Source organism: Rhipicephalus microplus, chromosome X (genome assembly GCF_043290135.1).
Source record: "Rhipicephalus microplus isolate Deutch F79 chromosome X, USDA_Rmic, whole genome shotgun sequence".
Lineage (NCBI taxonomy): Eukaryota > Metazoa > Arthropoda > Arachnida > Ixodida > Ixodidae > Rhipicephalus > Rhipicephalus microplus.
Genome location: NC_134710.1, coordinates 245,454,379 through 245,479,030, shown reverse-complemented (window position 1 = coordinate 245,479,030; position 24,652 = coordinate 245,454,379). Strand labels below are relative to the sequence as shown.

At 43.1% G+C, this 24,652-nt stretch overlaps 2 protein-coding genes across 5 annotated transcripts in view; both read right to left on the bottom strand.

Annotated features, from left to right (window-relative positions):
* Positions 1 to 24,652, bottom strand: part of LOC119161619 (DENN domain-containing protein 1A) — a 155,641-nt gene that overhangs the window by 59,839 nt on the left and 71,150 nt on the right. For 2 of the 4 annotated variants that reach the window (XM_075878892.1, XM_075878894.1), the window contains exons 17-18: positions 19,396 to 19,428; positions 1,839 to 1,922 (exon numbers count right to left, since the gene is read on the bottom strand). In XM_075878892.1, the coding sequence (XP_075735007.1) occupies positions 1,839 to 1,922; positions 19,396 to 19,428 (117 nt within the window). The remainder of the gene's footprint in view (positions 1 to 1,838; positions 1,923 to 19,395; positions 19,429 to 24,652) is intronic. The other 2 variants (XM_037414189.2, XM_075878895.1) reach the window with 1 other exon arrangement.
* On the bottom strand, positions 19,437 to 24,651 carry LOC142776049 (uncharacterized). Its single transcript, XM_075878897.1, has one exon. It carries the CDS (start codon positions 22,160 to 22,162, stop codon positions 20,666 to 20,668), a length of 1,497 nt encoding a protein of 498 aa, XP_075735012.1. The 5' UTR covers positions 22,163 to 24,651; the 3' UTR covers positions 19,437 to 20,665.

Below are 24,652 nucleotides of genomic sequence, written 5' to 3'. Positions count from 1 at the left end.
ATACAGTTAAACTCTTTGATAAGAGGCATACTCCGGGCAGCAATTCTTGTCTATTATTTGAGATGCCTTTCATAAGCAAGGTAACTCGTATGCATTTTTTTATCAACCAGTATTTTACTGTACGCCCACTGGCATCTCTAATTCCCATTTGTTTCTTTAATCAATGTCTTTTATAAAAGGTTTCTACTGTACTTAAAAAAAAGAACACATACAAGAGCACAAAAAGCAGAAACATACAACAGACAGGTGCTTATATGTTGTAAATATCTTTTTGCCCATGAGCTTTACAGGCTTCCTGTTCTTTAAGCTTCTCTTTAAATTTGCATTACAACCATGCATTTCACAGATGGTTAAATATGAAGCACACTTTTGCAAAAGTTTGCATGCAAATTTACACACAAGGTGACAAATCTGTTATGTGAAACAACAAGGTTGTCCAGCTTTTCTTTTTTTTAATTCTGGGAATACATTTCACTACGCTGATCCAGATACAGCTTGAGATACTGATCGATGAGCAAAGTGACCTACGAATGAATGAAGCAACTACCTTACAAATTTCTCCCAAATTTTTATCATGAATTGTCACAGTTATAACACTGTGCTCAACCACATCCAAATATAAATTGTTTTGCAAGTGCAGTGCTAGTTCTGTACTATAAATTACTATTATATGCTATAAATTTGCACGACTGTCTTTCAATGCACATTATTCATATATTATCAAAATAGATATTTAATGTTCACTCAGTAGACATCATATAAAGAGCAAAATTTACTTCTTGAGAACACACAAAACACAAGCAGACCTACATAAATATGCAATTAGTTGGTACACTCGAGCAAGTCGAGTTTTGTTGCAGTGTTCGCATTTGTGAATTCAATTTGTGATGGCATAAATAATTTCTTAGTGACTATTATTCGTTTGGATTGCTGCTCTATTCATCACACAGGAAAACATAATGCTATGCAATAATTTTTAAGTAAAGCAGCACAAGGCTGAAGATTAATGGAGTCTGTTAAATGTTACAAATTACATTAGGTAAGCATTACAGCATGCAACAAGTGTAGAGCAAGGTAAAGATAAGCAAATTCACAAAGCACTCTGCAACAGCTGCCAAATTTATTTTACACAAATAACAAGTATGCTCTTGCATGTTAATGCCACATCTAATAATAATACTAAGAGTTTTACATCCCAAACACCCAGATATAGTAATGAGAGATGGTGCAGTATGAGCCTCCTTGAAGTTTGACCATCTGGTGTTCTATAACATGCACTGACATGGCATAGCACACGGACCTCTAGCATTTCGCCTCCTTATGCTGCCACGTCTACTCTCAGACGTCTTACCTCAAACAGAAACATAAGACTTTGCTATCTCTTGATCAAAGCTAAAGATTGATTGATATGTGGAGTTTAACGTCCCAAAACCACCATATAATTATGAGATGTCATAGTGGAGGGGTCTGGAAATTTCGACCACCTGAGGGCCTATAGCATTTTCGCCTCCATCGAAAATGCAGCCTCCACAGCCGGGATTCGATACCGCGACCTGCGGGTCAGCAGCCGAGTACCTTAGCCACTAGACCATCGCGGCGGGGCATCAAAGCTAAAGAGTCTTATTGGAAACAACTTTCAAGCAAACATCATCGGAAAACCAGCATGTCAAAAAACACATGCACCGGCATATCCCAGAAACCCCTGCAAGACTTACCAAGCAGGAAGTTTTAACTTTTGTTAGGAAGGAAAACATAAAAATGAAAACCAAGAATGCAGTGTCAGTGAATGCAGCCAGTCGGTCAGAGTAGAAACTAACACTACTGCATCCAAATCTCACCTCCCTTGAAACATCATTTGTGAGTGGAGACCATGTATACCACGTTGTATACCATGACACACTCTTGCTAAGCCGTTTCTTTGCCTGCAAAAGCACTACACTCTTTTAGGAACTTTGCCTATAGAAATATGTAGCATCAAATTATGAAACTATTGAGCAAACAGTATTATCTTAACAATACCAGTATTATATTTCTTAAGATTCACAGTGTGCAATGGCATTGTCATCCCAGTCTGGCTCAAGGTTGACCTATATAATGACCTACCCATCCCGTAATTGTGCCAATCCCCAGATTGCAAGTGCATAGAGCAATGACATCACACACCCCACCCATGTGTAATTATTAGGTACAGGTATAATAAACTCTACGAAACATTCTTACATATGATAGTGTGCACCATTTTACCAACTAATTTACCCTACACACGGCGTAGACATTGATTTGTGGGGCAAGTACCACTTGCACGATAATACTTAGCATGGCTTAACGAAGGGGCCAAGCACAGTGAAACAAGGTTGAGAGGTCTAATGCAATGTACAAAGATGTCACAGTTAGCAATCATGTTTCGGCTGCAGCCATGACTACAAAGTGAACGCATATCACTAAGGCAGATTGTAATACCCTGACAGAAAACATCTGAGCATAGTGATTTTTGTGCAAGTGTAAGACTGTTACAGATAATCAGGGCAGCTCTAAAGACAGAGCATAGTAACCAGGAAGTGCAAAAAAAAAAAGAGCACTGGGGCATAGTGCTCAGTAATGTTAAATATATCAAATGACCCAGCACATAGAGTGTAATTTACTTCATGACAAAAGCCTCATTAGTGTCCAGTTTCCTGAAGGCACATGCACAATATACTGGGTGTTTCAAGAAATGAGTATGAAAATCCTAAAAAGTAACAGTAATGCAAAAATCCTTCACCACATTTAGAGTTACTTTTACTATGGTGAAGACACCATAGTAGACATAGACAGAGAGAACTTTATTCAGGTTCTGAAAAAGATGTGTAGAGACATAATTGCTCGCTCGCCGGTTATCGTGCTGACAGGTTGTGCCCCCACAATCTCCGACGACAGCGCAACTTTGGCGGACTGGCTCGCCCTAGGCCATTTCCTGATGCCGACAAGAGCTCTCACTGAGTGGTGCCCCGTCCTCAGACTTCTGCGACCGTGTCCATCTTTCCTATCTTCTTACTTCTGGATGTTGCTGTCCCTGCACCACGCTCTCTCCTTCCCCCCCTCTCAATCTCTATACCTTTTAATCCCTCCTTACCCTCCTCCTGTGTGAGCTACTGTTGAGGTGTCCTCCCCCTGAGAGACAGTTACGAGGCTCACTTTTATCTTCTTTTCATTTAAGAATCGCATACGAGACATAATTATAGCAATAACTACAATTGAAATAATGCTTTATTATGTGACAGGCAGTTAGATGAATTGGGAAAATTGAAATATTTTCTACAAAGAGCCCATTGCTGCATTGAGATTTTTAAAAAGTGGGCGCTGGTAATTTCTGCAGAGTGATGAAATTTGACATTTGCTGGTGGAGCCTAAATCAGAGCACCTAAGAGAGCAACTGCCATACCCAAGCACACGACCAGAATGATATAGAATGATATCACTATTTTTTACATTCACAGGAGTGAAAGCGAGCTTCAGTCTCACGGAGATGCTCCGGGAGCAGGATTACATCAATTTCGAAACAGCTTTCAGGCAGTAAAAGGGTTGTTTTGGAGCAACTATGGAGCATCAAAAGGTGTGTTTTGGAGCAAAATCAGTTTTTTATCAGATTTCTAGGCTTTTACTAAACATTCAAAATTGATGAAGTGACTACACCTACTACAATATGACACACACGTACACACATGCACACATGCTACACATTAAAAAATGAAAGCGTGGAGTGCAGTAACTCAAGGAAAACAAGACAAGCGATTCTTTGGATATCTACTAGACCTCAGATAAATGAAAAATGCTCATGTTAAGATGTTCCAACATTGAATTCGTGAATAAAACACCCATTCTTATATGAAGAGCAATTGATGACTATAAATGAGCTAATTAAAATTACCTTCATTTTAAATCCAACAAAACTATAAAAATTAATATTAAAACACTAATGCTCCAGGCATTAAAGCGCCACAGCTGACACGAGAGCCACAGAGAAAATGGCAACAAGCAATGCGCTTTCTAGGCGATGGCGTGGAAAATTTCTTATTGTGATAGCAAATATATGAACACTCTTGACGAGTTCTTGCATCACTGCCATGCCATGTTCCGTGTAAAGTCCAAGTTGATAACATCCCCCGTGTATCGTATGTTCTATGTGTAAGTAAAAACTTGCGAGCAGGGGCGCTGCTCAAGCACAGATGAAACAAGCTGGCTCATCTTCCGTAGCTTAAAGGGTGCATGTTAGTAGAGCTGCCATCAAATGCTCAAGCAGAGACGACACACAACACCCAGCTTGAACGAGCCTAAAATGACAAAAGACATGCGAGGGGGGGAGGGCACTCGAGCAACAGCAGTGAACTTTGATTCTAAAGGGCATGGCCGCGATCGCTGGTGCGCATGCTATCTCGGCAAGTATCAGCACATGGCTACGTGCTTCATTCTTAAGGTGAAGAGACTGCAAAAAGAGCTTTTCTTTCTAAAGCAGCCATATTTTCTTACACCAGCATTTTGTAGTTATGTGATATTAGATCTAAAAAAGTTGGCTACCAGCCTAACTTTGTATAAGATTACAATTTGTTGCAATCGCATTCACTGCTTTGCCCTCAAGAGCACACTGTGTTGTCTGGGTAGTTTTTAAGGTCTGACAGTCTTTATCGTTTAATGAGGTTTTACTGTATGTGAATTGTTTGTAACTGTCTGAATTAAGAATATACATTTTTTTGCCTGTTCAGTCAACTTTAACCTAAGACTCATTCTTTGGACCTAAACAGATGTTCACTGGTCCCCCAAAGAAAATCGTCCCTTCTTTTTTTTGTAGGGTGCTTCAGGGTACTGATATGCCAGTCCTTGGAATCTGCCCAGTGACTATATCCCATTAACAAGGTGTGATGCTCATGCTTCATTAAATAACTAAGGCATGACGTAAAGCTGATGGGCACATTCAGTGCATATTAACAATGATAGATATAATGTTGCAGTCTTTCTCCACTGCAGTCATCATCGTTTCACAAGGAGCTTTGCTGTTCTGTAAAAAACGAAAGCATAATGAGGTCTTCACAAGAACACCACCTTTACAAGATTGACTCATTTTGTTTGGGTGGCGCAAGATTCATGTATGGTGTCCGCACCATGCATGAACCGAAATACGATGTGACCCAACCACACAGAAAATTGATGTGGCTGCGTCCTTTGTGCATGCTATCCAACATGTGTTGCTCGGTCAATAATAAGACTCGTTTAAATTTGTCATTGTATGCGAAAATCACTGTTTATGCACAGCTTAGCACAGTATGGCACAATTGGTGCAGCACTTCCACTGCTGAATTCTAGTAGATAGTTCTGCATTTACTAACCTTCGTGCACCATGTACATCATTCGCAATGCCCATGACCTATAGGTGGCGCGCCGTGCAATCCAAGATAGCTACGAAGGATGATAAATCCGTAAACTCTCATAAGAAAAGATAGGAAACATCGACGTACTCCCCGTGCCCCTTTCACTGTATGAAGTCTTGATCGTCAAATGATGTATATCGAACCAAAGTACTTTCCCAACCAATAGGGACTGCTGAATGTTCACTACCTCATTTACCACCACAGCGCAAAGGGTGGTAGTGTCAGCTGATCAACTGTGTATTAACAATGCTTTGTGTAATCCTGAGCGTGGTACAGAAAACTGCGCGAACAAGAATTCACATATGAACTGAACGGCACTCCGAGATCATTTGTGCCAAGCCTGTCAGGCGAATTTGCCGCAGTAGTAGGCCACTAGCGAGTAGCACGCCATCGCGGCTGTACAGAACCGAATTTTTAACTATGGATGGTTTTCATACATATTACCCCATCGTCATTACCTACTTGCACTGTAAACATCATGCAGCTGCTTCTTAAACAGAACACAATCATTTAACTTCCCATTAAGTAGCACTTGTATCACAGCCATAATCAGACTAAAACTGCACAATTCCCCTCACTCGGATGTTGCAGGTTCCATCAGCGCGATCGAAACAAGGATATCGACACGCGTATGCTTTTCGCAACATCAAAATTGCGAAAATTTATAACAACGTCGTTCAGACGGCACCAGTGAAGTGCAGGAGAAGTTAGCAAGGACTGTAGTTATAACTGCATATTTCATTGCTCTAACCATTTCACTACGCTGGTCGAGCTCGAGTGTGTTGGCGGCATGCGGCACTTCGTAATATCCACTGTAATCGGCATACATTAAATGCACAACAAAAAGTATGCTTTTATTTTGAGCTCGCTGAAGAATATTATGCAATAAATACAATCAAAGTGACTTACGAGCGTGAAAAAACATTAACGCATGACGGGACGTGAAGTGCAACTCTCTACTCGTGAGCTAGCAGCTGATCGTTCATCGTCACTGTCACTTCCAGCGCGTCGCCAACTGTCTAAGCCCAGAGAAAAATCCTCCACGTCAAGACGGTTTCTTTGAACATCACTGCTGAAAGTAATCTGAGGAATCCTCTCCGCCAAACTACTTCGATAGCCCCAACAACGTGTCATTCACCACGCACAACACCCACACGGCGTCATTCGCCACGTTAAGCTGGAGGTGCGGAGATCATTTTGCTCCGACTATCGGTAAAAAAGGAATCGCTTGCAGTGTGCTGCCATCTATCAACAAACGTAAAACACAAGCGGCGCAGCGTAAACCAAGGTTTGGAAGCGAAAATCGCGAGCCTGCGCTACTTTCTGCGTACAATAAATTTATGGGATTCATGCACTACGAAAGCACTGACAAATGCTATACGCACGTAAAACAAAGCGAGTTTTAACTGAAATGGAGAGACGTTACCATTTACCTATCCAAAGTGGCTGCACAAAATCTCGCGAAACTGATATGCGTACTCTGCGGGCTATAATCGAAAGCGTGAGTTGCCACGTATTTTTACGAAAACATCGTGTCTCGCAAGAATGAATCAAATTTATCATGTCACGAACGGTCCCGTGTATTCACTGATGCATGAAGCATACAAAGTAGTTTGTGTTCATTTCTTGCTAACGCGTTAACACTGCAGCAAGCACCGCCGAACAAGGCAGCATTGGGAGCATCTGCCTACTGATCATCCTTGAGGTGACGCTCCCGAATTCCACTAGGCAGCGCGACAGTCTATGAACATTACGAATTATGTCAGGAACAGTCCACAACCCTGATAAAATGAAGCACTTCAATGGTTGATTATAACGATTATTGCTCACTCTGGACGTCTCGAAAGAGTACGCAAATTGTGCTTTTCAATATTCAAATACAGAGCACTTTAAGCTTTGGCTGTTGTATGCATTCATCGCTTAGCCAGGCAAAAGCACATACACTCGAGCCCACATATAACGGCCCCACTTAAAATGAACTTTCGCTTAAAACGAACAATATCTGCATGACCGTGAAAATATACATTGGTTCAATGGCACAAAATTGCACTTACAACGAACGTCTCCGAGCGCCGCTGATCGGTTACAGCGAACGGAGTCAGCGGTCTGCCGACTTCCCGGAAAACCAATTACGACCATTGATCAGGCATGGGCGAGGTGCCCATACATTCTTATAGTTAAACGCCCACCCTGCCTCCACGCTCCTCTAGTTGCCGCTATCCCCGACCGCTTTTGTTACACACCCCTCTGTCCTTTGTCCCCCCCCGCTACTCTGAGCATTCCCCATCGTCAGACGAGGCCCGTGTTTTCACACTGCCACCGATCTTTCGAAGACCGGTCGGCCATCTACACTGTTTTTGATCGGTGGTACTGTCAACGCCGTCGGCCTGGAGTGACCAGACCATTTGCCAACACCGTCGGCCACCGACTGTATCCGATAGCCTGCGTCTAGTGCATGCGTGTATGCTACCCCACCGACTCTGATAATTTGCGATTCTTTTCGTGTTTAGGAGTTGTTCTCGCTCACTTTGTACTCAGCTCAGCATGCTTTCTATGCGCGTGCGGAAGTGCGAAAACAGCTATTAATTTGCACGGAACGAATCGCAAAATATCGAAGTTCATGAGGCCACGCAAACCCGCCGGCGCAACTAAACCATTTTTGACCACGACGATTCTTCGAACACCACCGCGTGCACCGATTCAGGCGGCCATGCACTCTTTCCAAGTTTTTCTACGTGCGAGTTTCGCGGACCTTTCAAGCAAGCTACCAAACCTGCCTACTAACCGTGTGTTTTGGTTTTCAAGGTCGCCCTCCCGCCGCATCCTCCCCTCCCATTATCGCAATTCCTTGCCCTTCTCTCGTAAGTCTGCTCTCCTCTCTTGATCACAACCCCTTCGCACGTCTCCACCGCTCCGTAACGCCCGCCACGCTGGCTCGAATTAGTTTCGTTTTCTGACTGGAAATGGGCCCAGAGCTGTTCCACGCGTTCTGGCATGTGTGTCGCGTGTGCGCATCTTGCTCGCTCTTGGTGTGCGTGTGAGGTCATGATGGCCGACGGGAGAACTAGCACGCTTTTTCCTGCCGCTTAACAAAACGTCGAAAGTGAGACCACTTGGCTTGAGCGTAATCCGCGGGTTAGGTGCCGTGTTGCGGAGCGCTTGCTCATAGCTGTTGACCACCTGGCAGCCAACTTGCCGCTTCGGGCGGCCCGGTATGCAGCTATGGAGATGATGAATATTTCGTGGGCGGCGGTGACGGCTGCATGCGCGTGAAACTGTTTTCGCGAGGCCGACTTTGTCGAGGTCGGGCCCGATGCCGAGCCTGAAGCTTCCGAACAGGACCCTTGCGGCAGTGATACCTCTGCGGCAGCGCGTCGTCGACTCAGACCTGAGAGAACGGGTGGGACATCTGTTGCGATAGTTTAATTACGGCCAATGATGATGCCGACACTGCGGAACCGTGCACGGATTAGGGCATTGTGAATGAAGTACGTGGCGAGAGCGATTTGGAGGAATCGGATAGCGAGAACGACGAAACTTTGAAGTCAGTGCCTCATGCAGCTTATGCCACAGGTTTCGGCGAACGAGCGCCCTGCCGTTTTAAATGAACTCGAGACGCCCCTTATCGCTTCTACTATTCGAAACACGCGCATCACGAACTTTTTGGGGCATAAAAAGTTTGCGTTTTCACGCGCAACTTTTTTTAAAAGCTGTGTTTAATTTACTACGAACTTTGGAATACAGCGAATGAATGCTGCTTCACCCTCAGGTTCGTTATAAGCGGGCTCGACTGTACAGCACAGCCATTTGTAGCACAGAGGGCCAAGCTCGTGCCAAGGGAAGGTCTTCTCCCTTTTGTTCTTTGACTGCCTTGATGCTGATATTAGGTGCAGAGAACTTTAGGGGCCCAGGATACTGCCATCCCTTAGCGTATCGAAGGCAAAATCATGTATTAAAACAGAAAAAAGCAAGCGAAAATAGAAAGAGAAGAATAATTGAAAGAAAAAAATTAATACAAATAAAGAGTGACATGCAAGAAAAAAACTGAAGAAGAGAAAAAAAGAGAGAGGAGGAAAAAAGAGAAAACCGAAAAGAAAGAAGGCTGCCAAGCTCTGCACTTACTTCACAATCGGCACCCCTATTGCGAAGCTGCCTTAACTTATGTGTTTGGTATTGCTGGTGAAATTGGCCGGATTACATACCCCCCTCCCCCCCCCAGAAATTATCCTTGGCTGCTTTTAGGGAAATCTCAAAGCAGCAATCCACTCTTCATAGGAAGGACTTCAACTTTCTTACTGTGCCCAACTCAATCCCTGTCTACTTTATTTATCTAACAAGCAAAATAAATCTTTAAAACTGATATCAGAGATGACAAATCTCCCAATGTGATACCCGAGATGATAAAGCTCTACTGATGTAATCAAAGACCCTTTCTCTAAGATTAGTTAAAGGAGGCCTGTGACACAAATTAAGCACATCGTTTTCATAACTGCTGCAACTGTGCAATGCACCGATGTCCTGGTGCAAGAGGCAATGCAAAAAGCAGCGCTGCTATAATTATATTTCAATGAAGAAACAATATTAGTTTGGGACTAGACCGACACACAAAAGCTATTTTAGAGATCAGAAGCGATGTTTCATCATGTGGGAGTGACGACACTTGCCGGGCGTTTCGAGTAGTCTGAAGCAACAAGTTGCACGTTGTACTAGTATGGTCACAGCTAGGCCATCCCTGCTAGAGTGTGCTAAAAAGTACAAAAGCACTGCTTATATTACCTTAAATACAAAAGAATTTTATTTTTTTAATATGAAATTTTGAAAACAATTCCAAATTGATGCTAGGGGTGCTGCGCAACTGCCACCACGAGCGAGTTTTCCAGTATGGATCTGCAAAACCCACACAGTGATTGGAAATAGCCTTAGACATCAGCAGAAGAGTGAAATATAAAAAGGATAGTTTCTTGGTGTCGTTTACTTGAGTTTTGAACTTCAAAGACATAACAACGATTTTTGAGCACCAATTTTTTCATAATGTTTTCGTTTGTCTCGTCATTTATTACTACACACATTCTAGTACTAAATAAGGCAGTCACAATATTGTCGAAGGGCCTCTTTAATGTCTCGCAGCTGTATGAAGATTTTACACAAGTCCCACAACTATTCAAAGCATTTTATGAATATATGAATTTCAAATTTGTTTTTGAAGCAACATGAAAAAAGAAGCTTGACAACGTCCAATCGCTATATAAGAAAAATTGGGCTCTGCATTGATAATGTATGTATATTACTTTTCATACCTAGATATCTATGTAAGAAACTTGTAAATGACAAAAAAAACTGCTTTGAATTAACGAAGGCAATGTATCAATGACATCACCAAAATATGTAAACTTGTGTACATTCAGCCAAGTGTTCACTAAATAAGAGAACTGCAATACGTACTATAGGACCGTACATTGTCTTTAAAAAATGCAAACATTGCGAGAATGGTCAAATAGTAAACCCAAACGAATTTGTTTAGAAATCACATAGCTACAAGCCATACTTATAAACGAGTGGGAAAAACAGAACATAGTGCTCAGTAAAAAAGTTCTAGTTCTGGCTAACTAAATTAGCTATCTAGCAAAAGTATCACTTAGATTTCTTTGCTCACAACGATTGGTTTGTTTTTTTGAAGGTTTTTGGAAGCGAGCTCGAAACCCTTGCCGCTCCTCCGCGTAGCCTTCGCAAGCCAAATCTCTTCCCCCACCCTCTCCAGCATCCGAACATAAGGTGACGTGCGCATGACGTGCCCAAACAAGTCCAACCCCTGAGAACGCGAGCAGCGTTGCTTTGTTGACCAGTGGTATTTTGTGGTCTTCTGCCTGTTTCTGCGGGATGGTTTGGAAACGCTAGCTTAGACACGGTAGAGTAGATGAGCACAATGAGTGCGCGAACGCGTAGGAGCCTTCCACAGCAGTCATCTGCTCAATGCGCTGACCGCGGGGACACGAACGCATGCGAAATGCTGGCACATTAGCCTCACATCTCATAGCATTTCATGGGAAAAAAAATAAAAGAAAGATGCGCACAATGTTTTATTGCATTTCATTATTTATTTCAAGTTCTATTAATCTCTTAAAGCAACAAATACATAAACTACGCATGTTGTGTTAAATAATTTTTGCCATGTCACGTGGTATACTGTTGACAACGTCGGAGCAGACTCGTCTATGCAGAGGACCAACGTCACTGCATTGCCGTGTACGTAGGGCCATTCCCACGCCTACGCCATGCCCTCATTCTCTACGCGTGCGCCGGCAGAGGGGAGGGGGAGCAGCTTTCACCTTGCAATTTGACCAATTTCCACGGCGCGTAGCGTTGCAAAGTTTGGCGAACGTGACCATGAAAGCCTCGTTTATGCATTGGGCTTGTCAGCTCAAAAATGTCAAACCTGGTGAGCTTTAAAGGGCCCCTCACTTAGTTTAGGCATTTCGAGCTGACAAGCGTAATGGTGCACTGGGCACTCTGGGTCATTCCTGTTAAGATTTGTAAAACTACACGTCGCGGAAAAACGCTCAATTTCGAATGAATGCCACTTTGCCCTTCTCGCGGGCGTGCGCCTTGACATCTAAGGAGTGACGTACAGCAAGAAATGATCCTGTTTTTACGTCGCTCCTTTATGTTGGCAATGGTGGGCTGATATCAGAACTTCATCAGAACTTCGTTAAATACTAGCTATAATTAGAAAAACAGACTAAAAATGTCCCCTCTACTGATTATATCTTGCATTTTAAATGGTACCTCATTAAGAGCATTGAACGTGACATTACTCTACTTGGCATGTAGAACTTGGGTTTTCTGTTGAGTAGCATGAATAAGGAGTACTTTGTTTTGGACTAGCTGCTTCATATCATTTTGAAAGGGATGTACAAGGACAAAGGGAAAAGAAAGACAGCGCTCTTTATCTCCATGTCTTTATTTTCCCTGTGTCTTTGCACTGCCCTTTCAAAATCATCATAGTGAATGAAAGCTGAGAAAAATAATAAAACAGGCAAACACAATCTCAGCTTGTTATTATTTTTATTTTTTGTTTTGAATAGCCTCGAAATGCCATTCACTAATCGGCCCTAGTTTCGCGTCCGCCTCAGTGGACCAGTCGCTATAGGGTGCTCCACTGCTGATCCGAATTCCGCGCGTTCGATTGTGGCCGCGGCGTTCACATCTCTATTGAGACAAAAAAGTAGATGCCCGTGTACTGCTCGATGTCAGAGAACGCCAAATAGTCCAATTTTGCGGAAACCTCCACTATGGCATCCCTCATATTCATTTTTTACGTTAAACCACATATTATACTACTACTACTACTACTGTTACTACTACTACTACTACTACTACTACTACTACTACTACTACTACTACCAGCACCAGCACCACCACTACTACTACTACTACTACTACTACTACTACTACTACTACTACTACTACTACTACTACTACTACTACTACTACTACGCCATTTGGCTTGCGTTCGTGCATCGTGCCTTGGGCAATCCTGACAACACTTAGCTAAATTGTGTTTAGTGCGTCGTCTCTGACCGCAGTTTCAGCGGAGTGGTGCGGTGTATTGCGGTCACCATACATGATCCTTGCCAGCCTCTCTTAAAGTACACGCAATGACTGATACATCCCACAGAAACTTGTAACACACAACAGAGAACACAAACGACACAACATCGATGAAGTACGTGCACAAGTAGGCTGGGGCACGTTATGCGTTCGGGACGTTGCTTACGCATGTTGTTCTTGGTGCGTCAAGCCCCGATACCGAAGAAAACAGGGAAGGAATAAGGCTCACGATGACTACATGGGACGAGAGGCAAGAGATTCAAGCTTGCTTCTTCGCATCATGCTTTGGTGGCTTGTAGCGAACCAATTTGAAAAATCACCACGGTAGAACGTTTTTCATTCGGCACGTAAAAACTTCTAGCGTCTAACAACAACTTATTATGTCACCTAGAGACGGACGCTTAAAAAGTAAATTACAAACAAAACAGAAGCCATGTGCACATTACATCTTTTACCCGAAGGCACTGCAGCAGATGGGTTACAATGTTAAAGAAAACACGTCTTCATTGGCACAACACCCTTTGCTCTCTTTATAAGCCAGTTCGTTCTGTCATGAAACTAACAAAAAACAAATTAATACAAATATTATATCCGATACGACATTCTGAAATCTTAACTACCATTGCGCAAGGAGGACTGTTTAGGTACATTCATTTCCGAATGCGAGTTTTACTATGAAATGCTTGACATAGGGGCTTTAACGGCAGTTTCATTTGATGCGATGATGATAATTCCCATCCTAGTTCATTTTTCATTTTGTTACAGCAATCATTTTTGAGTAATGGCTCAGAACAAACCTTGAAGCCCTGTTCTGTATTTTTTCATGTTTGTCACTTAAAGACATATGACAAGGGATCTCATATGGAACAAGCGTATTAAAGCATACGGTGAATGTATGCTAAATACACGGTTGATTGTAAGCATCCCGGCGCCTGTCTCAGGCTTCGCTGTATAATGTATAACAATTTGGCGACCTTCGCCACCACTGAATCAACAAGAGCATTCCATGAGTGGACGGCCCTTCATGACTTTTCATTCGTTATCCAGCCAGCCGCGGCTGCCAAGAAAAACCTACTCTTCCTTTCCCACTGCAATACCAGGTTTTTAGGGTGGTTCTTCAGTTCTTTCAGGGCACTGGACAGCTGTCAGTAGAAGGCAGGTGCCGCTTCCTCGGCCACAGACGTTACTTTTATTTTCTTACCCCATCTTTCATTCTCCCTCATCCTTCCCCTACATACGCCGAGACGTGCTTCCACTTGGGGCTGCAGAAATAGCGTCTTTTGCACTCCTCATGCTCCTCCTCCAATCGCTCGCAGCATGTCAACTTTGTATTCGTTGAACCTTACTTTGTTTGGAATTATCAATGTTGCCTTTTTTTTACATGAGTAACCGCTTCACACCACACTCCAAAACAAAATTTGGGCTTGAACAGCGCTCATTTGGAAAATAGGCATTTATAGGCACTTACAGGCATTTAGGCACGAACACCCAAAATAGGCATTTGTAGGCACTTTAAAAACACGATAAAATTCCTTTTCAACCTCTAATTCATACTCATATATCAAAATGGCACGACAGAAACACAAGGAACAAAAGAGGCATTTGCCTATAATCCGGTCTCTAGTGATAAGTTTCCTACTTGAAAGTTTTATAAACTATACCAATTCCCTTTCAAGCTTAGTACACTGACATTTTTGTTATATTTGTTACCCAACAAATGTCAATGAATGTTGCATGTTTCTTTTGTGTGGGTATGTTCTTGCATTTTTTTCTTATTCTGTTGACTTGTATAGTTAAATACAGCTCATACGAGAATTTTAGAGCAAATTATCAAAAAATAATTCATACGCACACATGCACACACATACATACACACACTAATCTTTTTATGTTTCCAGTATGATATTACTCAATGCAAAAAAACATCGATATGTCGAACCATCTCTATATAGAACGACCATGACATCCCCATGGGAGTGCCATGCAAGAGTGTAGCACTGTACTATGCACATACTGAGCTCCTGTTCTTTTCTCTACTCAACATATGGAGAGCTTTGTTGTATTATACTATACAAGTGCACTATAGACTAACCATGCTGACGTCAATCATCAATAAAAATCTTCAGGCCAATAAAGCAGCACTGATATGTTGTGAGACAAGGCACTGAACCGAAAGGGCAGTGCAAGTGATAGAGGAAAAATTATTGATGTGCATGTCTCAAGCAGTGGCAATTTTATTTGTACCTTGAAATGCTCAGTTTACATTAATAAGTTTTGCAATGCCAATATTATACCACTTAGTGACATCCTTTGAGTTTAATACCACGGCTGCTAGATAAAAAAGAAGGTGCGACCTGTTGCGTCGCATCACCATCAATGGGCGAGCACGTCTTGGCAGAGTTGATAGTTTCAGCCATTTTTTTAAAGAAGGCGCTGGCACTCCACGTATCAAAGCAGATGAGACTGCGTGCTTCAACGTGGTTGCACCAAGATTTGTGCGTGTCCGTGTGCTCTTTAGTGTGCTTTGTCGTGCTTTTCTTTTTGTGTGATCGTGTGAGGGAAGTAGCTTGCTTCAAGTTTCCTGTGCTCGAGTATGATTCTTTGGTGCGTGCGTGTGTGGCAGATGGTTTTTTAGTGGTGTGACGCCGCAAAGCTGGTTAGTGTCACTGAGCAGCTCGAACATGTAAAAAGACGCTACTTTGAACTACAGCGCATTCCCCTGCAATCGACAGTGTTGAGAAGCGTATCGAGATGGGTATTATTCATAACAGAGCACTTATTTTTGTCACAAACGAGCTCTGAATCAGACGCACGCCGTCAACTCCAGACGACAGCATCAAACCACCCTCTTAACATTCTCTTCGTGGGCACGCGCAACGAAACAAGAAAACAAGCATCAACAAAATGTACCTAGCGCATGCCCTTACCCTATGTACACGCGACAGCTAACCAGCACAGACAGATAGTATGGAGAATTCGATACATCGGAGCGGAGCTTCTTTCAGGGTCGACCGTCTTCGCAGTAGAACCGGCGAGACAAAAGCTTTTCCGTAGGCTGTCGGTGTGGTATGTGTGCTATGCACCGTACAATTACTTGGAATGTTCACAAAACCGGGAAGGATCCAAACTAGCGGTGGGGAAGGGTAGGACAAGTGGTGAACTCAACCAATAAGTTCTGATGTTCAAGTGGTTTGAGTGAGTACCATATATACTCGTGTAAGGGCCGCACTTTTTTTTTCGAAAACTCTACTAGGTGCGGCCCTTACACGAATCAGGTCGATCACAGCTCACCAAAGGTCTGTACTGTTTATGCAACAGTAGCAGAGCGCAAGAGAGTCACAAATGACATGCCAGGAATGTTTTTATTCAGATTCCATTTCGCTGTCGCTGTCCTCGTTCTCGGAAGAGCTCGCCTCGGCGTCCGCGTCTTCCCAGAGACGGTCATCTTCGGTGCCGTTCATGCAGTTCGAAATTCCTCTTACCTTGAAGCTTTTCGCAACTACTTCTACTGACATGGCACGCCACACATTCAAAATCCATTCACACACCTGTTGGAGCGTTGCCCGCTTCAGCCGTCCTGTTGGGGTCTTCTCATGAACGCCTCCAGCTATCCATTCAGAGTAACATGGACGAAATTCCACTTTGAATGGCCGGTTAACGCATACGTCGAGGGGCTGCAGCATACTCGTCAGGCCTCCGGGAATAACAGCCAAGTCCGTACGAGTTGTGGCAAGTCGGTTCTTGACGCAGTCGGTCAAGTGGCCCCTGAAACTGTCCGCAACAAGGAAGGCTTTCCGTTGCAACAGCCCTCTAGGTCTCTTTGCCCAGACAGCCTTAATCTAGTCAACAACCAGTTCTTCAGACATCCAGCCCTTCTCTTGAGCACGTACGACGATTCCCTGAGAGAACTTCTCTTTGGGAGAGTATTCCTTTTAAGTACGACAGACGGCAGAAGCTTCCTGCCGTCTGCCATGATGCACAACATCACAGTGCACCTTTGTCGTTCTGCACCAGTCATGCACACAGACACACTTTTCCCACCTTTCAAATCCACTGTGGTGCTTTCCGGTGCATCGAACCACACAAGTGTGTGGTCCGCACTCCCAATTTGGGACAGGTCGTATTCATTCTCCCTCCTGAGAGCATTCACGAAGTGATGAAACTATACGACATGGTCTTCGTACTCGCGCGGCAGTTTTTGTCAAATTGTCGTTCGGCGCTGAATAGAAAGCTGGTTACGGTTCATAAACCACGTAGCCTAGCCTCGACTTGCCTTGAATTGTGCCTGGGGTATTTCCATGTAGTCAGCGATGTTGAGGGCTTTGATCTATGTCATGTCTGTCGATACATTGTAGCCATCCCTTCCTTTGTCGACGCCGTAGTTGAGGGGCTCGCTTTCGAGTTGAAGGAACTTGCACTTTTTCCCGCAAAACGCCTTTCGGCTCCTGTTATTAGCGGCGAGGGCACCTTTTGCTTCATCCAGTAACGCACGCGCTTCTCATCGACGTCGTACTTCCGTCCAGCTTCCCGCGCTGCTTGGCATAGTCAATCACTTGCAGTTTAAATGCTGCTGTGAATGATCCCAGATGCCGGCCCATCGTCATTCACGTGTGCGCTGGCTTCTTCAGGGCTCACTACTACCAACAAAGTGACACCAACGACACCACTCTGAAAACGCGCTGCAAACGTATCGACACAATGCTAGGAACGATGCCAACAAAGAGGCCGCACAAGGCAAATATGGCGGCGTGCCGTCAACTGCGTGGTCAGCGCGTCGGCGGAAGTAAAACAAAAGTGGAAAAGCTTGCAGCGCCATCTGGCTGTAAATGAACTAACTACACTTTTCTGGCTAGACTTTCTGAACTTCATTATTTTTTTTTTTTTCAAAATTTCCGCTTTCAAAGTTGGGGTGCGGCCCTTACGCGAGGACGGCGCTTACACGAGTATATACAGCAGTATAGTGCGGTCAGTCGATGCTGAAGAATTGAGTTATGATGCCGCTGGAGTACTTTGTTGAAGAGTGTCACCAGGACGACGACCAGCACTTTAGTTGGTTTCAGCATTTTTGTGAAGAGAACTATTCAAGACACGTTCGAAGAATTGTAGATTACACAGGTGTGGTGAATATTCAAGGTCGTGGAGTGTTCTTGCGCAGTTTATAGTGCGTTAGATTGCATTTTCAGCGTGGTAAGTTTGTTCCCGTTGTTTTAAATACCGTCTCAGTGATTCTGTGAGTTGTAATTGATACTTGCTGAGTGTGCAAGTTTTTGCGATGCCTTTACTGAGAATACATATTTTCTTTGTGTTGTTAACTCTTGGTTGTAACTAGGTCTTTAGTGCACCCCAACTGACGTTGTTAGTGCACCAAAAAGACCTACATTTAAATTGTGCATGCTTTCGCGGTGAGCTTCCCAGGGCCGATACGTGAGCCCTTGAAATCTGCCCAGCGAATAGCTCCCTATGAATGGAATCAGTTACCCTTTTCATTTCAGGCTAGTCAAACAGGCCGCATTCGTGGAGAGTATTGAGGCCTACACTCAACGAAAGATTTGCCCTCCTAGGGCGAACTGTTCACATATAAGGTGTAATAGGTACTCTTAATAGCGATTCAGAATTGAACCTGCGATGTACAACTACGAAATGTGTTATTTATGGCCTACTGCCGTGCATAGCGATGCGTGTGAAAGCGTTTTTCCTGTGAAGAGTGATGGCGCCAGAGCGGGTGCAAGGTGAACTAGCCCCGTTTCACGGCTTCGGCGGCAGGCAACTGGCCGCACCTTGTTTTTTATTGAGTGGCCGTGTCAATACAATGCTGACTTGATTATAACGCTGAAGAGAACTCACTGTAACAACTTGTATAAAAATAATGCAATTTTGTAGCTCCTTTATAAATAGATATAAAAATTGTTATGTTCTCTGCTTTTCTTTTTCTTTCAGAGCACTTTTTTATTTGTGAATATGCATGCATTCTTCAATAGAACACTGCAAAATGCTGCTAAAGAAAGAGAGTTAAGCATATTATACAGGAACGGCCCGATTCAGCTTGGTGCTTTTACAGCATAACCTGCTATAATTAAGCAGCAGAAAAATAAAATACTGTTATTACCTCTGATAATTCTTATACATTTTTTTTTCCTTTTATATTACTGTGTATGTATTGCCAAACCATGCTATATATATATATATATATATATATATATATATATATATATATATACATATAATATACTCACACACACATTAATAACAATATAATCAGTTTCATTTATGTTTGTTAAATATGAGTATGACCATGACCACGATAAAGAAAACATTTTCATTAAAATTTTTAAAGATGGTGTATTTTGCATACTACTACTACGAGGCACTCTATAAAGGCACTTACATTCTTGTAGGCATTGCGGACAGCCGGGTTAGCCTGGAAAAATATCACAAGGTATATGCATCAAATGTCATTGTCAATATACTAGTGCATAATGTAATCTTTGCCAGGTATATAAAAACTGTGGAACTAAAAGAATTTCATAGATTAGGGTATTTCCACAAGCTTCTTCAGAACGAAAGTCAAAGAGTGTGCTCCTCATTTCATAGCTACATTGCTACTGATCTCTTAGCTGTTTTTAGTTTGCTCATTGTCCTAATAAATTTGCAGGTATTGCCATAACTTATGGCTATAACCACACCTCCTGCATCAGGGTGTCTAGCAAATTGCAGAATTCAATTTCCCTGACTTTTCCAGGTTTTCACTGACCATTTTAGCTAAAATTCCCTGACCTATACAACAGACACCATTTTGTGGAAATGGCCCGTGAAGCATATTAAAAGGGTACAGAAAACACATTTCATTGTAGAGTAAAACATTTATTGCAACTGCCCTCATTCTCAAAATGCACTTCAATTAGGGTTTGAGGGAGTTTATTTCGTCTTGAAGAATAGAAGCTTCAAGTTGCTCTTCACTAAGCAGCCTTTGCTTTTTTTTCTTGTAGCTCTTTAATCAGAGCTGCTGCTCTCTTTTTCTTCTTCTCTAATTCAGTTGTTTATTCTCGCTCTCTTTTCTTTGTTTGCAGCTGCTCCCTATAGATGCTGTAGGCACTGCGAACTGTCTTCACCATCTTGTCGGTAATGTCTACTTGAGCGATGCCACCTGCTGCCAAGACCACATCATGCACTACTCTCTGTGCCACAAGAAAATCTTCTTTCAAATTTTCAACAAGGCATTCCTTGTTGACAGAAAAGCCTCTCTCTACCGCAGCATTGCCGTGAGACAAGCACGAGAGAAGTTTCACAAAAAACTGCAGCTCCTTGTGATCCTGGGAACATACGTTTGTCCACAGAGTATCCAGCCTCTGTTTCTTCCTGTCAAAATTTGCCAGCCGTGTACTGCTTTCTGAGCACACTTTCACGTAGGAGCGATGGGCTCGCTCTGCTTGCAAGCCGGTCATCCAGTGGTGCTCGGAAAGTACTTCAAGTGCCAGCGTAAGCCGCCTGGGACCAGCCTCCAAAGACAATGCACAGACAGGGTCCAAACAGCCTGCACCCATGGCCAACTTGTACTTAAGCGGCGATCTCTCCACCCCTTTCTGTGCACAAGCCTTGACAAACCATATGCAGCCTTTTTTAAAATTCATTATTGCAAGCTGTGACAACTTCTTGTTCTAGCGGAGCTCGTTTTTTGCCAAAAACCCAACGTCGAATGCGGCTACATTTACTGCATTTTCTGGTAGGCTTAGGTCTATCTTCATCAACTTCGCAATCGTGTCGGCAGCATCGAGAACTTCCCGTTTTACAATTCTCGACAGCAGTGAATGCAGAATGCTCTCTAGTGCTGCTGACAGGAATGGAACCATCGGTTTATCCATTTGAAATTCACGCAGAAAGGGTTCCAATTCCTCAGCAATCGAAAGAGCAAAAGCTAGCTTTGCTGACAAGACCTGATCAGACACAGCTTCTTCAACCACTTTGTAGCTTGAGCATGTTGGCCTCTTGTGTGCTTTTTCTTTACACTGCTGCACAAATACAATGAGGTGTGGTAGAATCTCCAGTGCCCTACAGATTACAGTACTGTTTTCCAGCCACCTCACTGCACAGAACTTGATGGGGAATTTCGAGCACCCCGTGAGGCTGACGAAGTCAGCGCGACGTGCAGGAACGCATTTGAACAGGTTGTAGGCGCTTCGAAGAGATGATACCAAATCCCAGCCAGATGCAACGTGGCCAGCTTTATAAGCACCATTGATTGCATGAAGGCCAGAGCATCTTATGTCGAGGATATGGCTCTCATCTGACACGCGAAGCTCTTCCTTCAGAGACCACAAAAACTTAAAATTGACATTTAGCCCGTCCATGGACACTTGCAGGATTTTGGACCCTTTGATTTCCTCCACCGCTTGACGAAACGCTGACGCCAAGTCTTCAGCGCACGTATGACCCATGAAACAAGACGTCAGGTAGCGAGTCTTCACGCTGTCGTCAGCAGCATCCCAGTATCTAATGAGAACATCCATTTGCTGTTTCTGGGTGACCTTGTTCAGCGTTTCGTCGAAACAGACTACCAGGTAAGGCACATTGACGAGACTCGACAGCAACATATTGCGAAAGTACGGCGCAATGCCATGGAAAATGGTGTAGCCTACCTTGTCTTTACCCAGCTGAACTTTTGCAGCCACCTCAGAAGTGGGAAACATCAGTGGAAAAAGTGCCGCAGACGCTGCCACAGAACGAAAGAATCCATGTGTCGTTATGGTATTGAGACACCAAATTATTTCTGCTTTAGTCACGTTGTTCTTAAACAAAAAACCACCCACTGACACTTGCACAGGAGCTGTAGTCACTGGAACTTCGGTAGCAGCAGGCGCAGATCCAGCACTACTGCTAGGCGAGGCGTCCGTCGGGCTTTTAAAAAATGACAATATCTTTGGCTGGGAAGCACTTTTGAGAAAATTCAATGCAGCAATGTGCTTCTTGCTAGAGGCATGACTTGAAACAGCTCTGTGACCCATGTTGCTCAGCAAAAACGTTTTTTGGCAAACTGTACACATGGCTTTGTGCCAATCATTTTCCACAGGCCTAATCCAACTTGCATAGTCGGAGACACTTGGGTTCGCCCATTCCGCCCATTCCGCATTAAAGGAACACTTCTTGCCTCCTGACATCTTCGATGAAAAAATATTTTGCAGCGCGCAACACCGAAATGCAGCCCTGATAAGCAGCGCGCAACACTGATGATCGCGTCTGAAATGCTGCAGGTCCGATGGATTTCTTCTCTCCGGAATATGCCTTCACAGAAATATACGGATATGTTCACTTCAAATCACAGAAGCACTTAGTCGAGGACAACGTCGCACACCAAAATTCGCGCTACGCAGGAACTCCAGGAAAACGTCCGCGAGAACGCAAAGCTCACAATTCACACATTTTCAGTCGTAGTAGAGCCTAGCCGCACTGTACAACAAAGGGACGTCGCCATGCTGAATTTATTGTGTGTGGATTGTCGTGGCTCGGCTTGATATGCTACGTTACCCTGCCTCCACAGCCAGAACGCACAAACTAATTTTAGTAGAGGTCAATGCATGCAAACGATGGCGCAAAAATAGGTGACACCGAAAACCTGCCGTGTTCCACTTCGATTACGCAATTCTGGCTTTTGACGTCGTAAGAAAGCACAGCCTTCAATATTGGCTACCAAAATGCATCGCCTTCAAGATTCTCTACATAAAAAAAAAAAGCAGAGTGAGCGTGGAATTTAGACACCGCCTATCTTCCTTCTATGGAAATTTCATTTCCCTGACTATAGCGTTTCGCCCAAAGCGATCGGCTGTGCAAGTCATTAGTAGTGTGGGCAGGCCCCAAGACAGTTTTCCCTGACTTGTCTTGCTTGACTGACGAATTCCCTGACAATTCCCTGACTTTTCCCGATGGCTAAAAATTCCCTGACATTTCCAAGTTTTCCCGGTTTTCCCTGTCGCCAGACACCCTGTGCATACCATTGACTTTTCAGATGCTAAATTTTTTTCATACATTCTTGACAAATTTTGATGCCTTGGCCACACACCACAACGTAACCCACAGATCCAATGAATAAAGATATCTGAAATGTTGGCAGGCTGATACCCTTAGCTCTTCTAATTTACACTTAGTACATATTGTTCCCAGTGTACTGTAGTAGCCAATACTAGATTTTTCATTGATAAGGTTTAGTTAATTATTCTTAATTATGTTTGTAACTCAAAAAGTACTCACCTGATCATTAAAATAACCATGAGGCATATGTATGCACGCTCAAATGACATTTAACTGTCCTATTTTCAGCAATGTACTAATTACATGCACATTTTTTCTAGCTCGTAAAGAAATATGAAAAATAACATACGACTATGCTCCCACTCGCAAAAAGTGGGTGTGTAATCTTGACTTGCTTCCTCACAATGTCCTTGTTTGAGGGCGCTGCTTACTGATGCGCGCTGCAGTCTAGTCATGTATCATTTTTCAGATTTTGCAAGCTTTCTTTATCAGCCAGAAAAAGTGGTTAATAAATATATGTTAGCCAAAAAACTTCACAGCATATCCACGGAGTGAATGATTATAAGTGGGACGAAACATTCATTCGTCCGTCTGACCGCTGCCCCACTCATCATCATTCACTCTGTGAATATGCTGTGAATATTATAACACTATCTCTTCCGCTTTCATTGTCAACTATACGAAAACCACTAATGCTATCTAGGGATAATATTTCCAAGGACATATATCCACAATGCTAGCTAGTGAGCAATTCATAAACTAGAGGTATATATACCACATACAAATGAACGAGGGAAGGACCCCCACCCTGAGGAGATTTGCCCCTAAAAAAGCAAGCACCCAGTACATTGTTGAAAATACCACAATTAGATGTCATTTCAACGTACCTACATCTGCCTTATTGACATTTTTATGATTTATTAATGGGTATTTGTCGAGCTGAAAATATAATTAGAACTAATTACCCAAACCTCATTATTGAAAAATTAGTAGTGGCTATTATATATACAAGAAAGATGATTACCGTTAGCTAAAAATCGTTTTGCTCTTTGATGTCGCCTCAAGAAACATGTATACACCTGATGTCTCTTGCGATAAAACAAGCACCGAGATGCTCTGAAGCAAACTGGTTAGTTTTCAGAGCTATTCCAAGTGTGGCATGTCGATATAAGGTATTGGTGTAAGTAGACAGGCCTACATTCATTTTTTTAAGAGTGCTCAATTTTTCTCACTCCACTGTCCTAGAAAGCAAAAAAAATCAGACATTGCATGTATTCCCCTTTTAGTGAATGTAGATTACAAACATGAGTGATTTCTTCTCTGCGAGTGGTCCTTTTTACATATCCGTAAGCAAAAAGCTGCGCGACTGAGACACGGAAAGAAAGAGAGTATTGATTCCACACACGAAGTGCAACTTTGTACAATCTAATGGCAAACCAACAAACCCTAATCAAAATGTCAGTGAATTACACATTTGTGTCACCCTTTATCAAATTAGACAACCATAGTTACTTATAACACCTGGGGGCCTAGTACAGAAGAGTTCCTCAAAACCTGAGTCAAGTGAATATCCACACTAGGATGTAAACCACGGCCTTAAAAACCTCTGCTTAAAAAATAGA

Coding starts and splice junctions, on each gene's coding strand:
- LOC142776049 (XM_075878897.1), bottom strand. CDS start 22,162: ATGTCAGGAGGCAAGAAGTGTTCCTTTAATGCGGAATGGGCGGAATGG.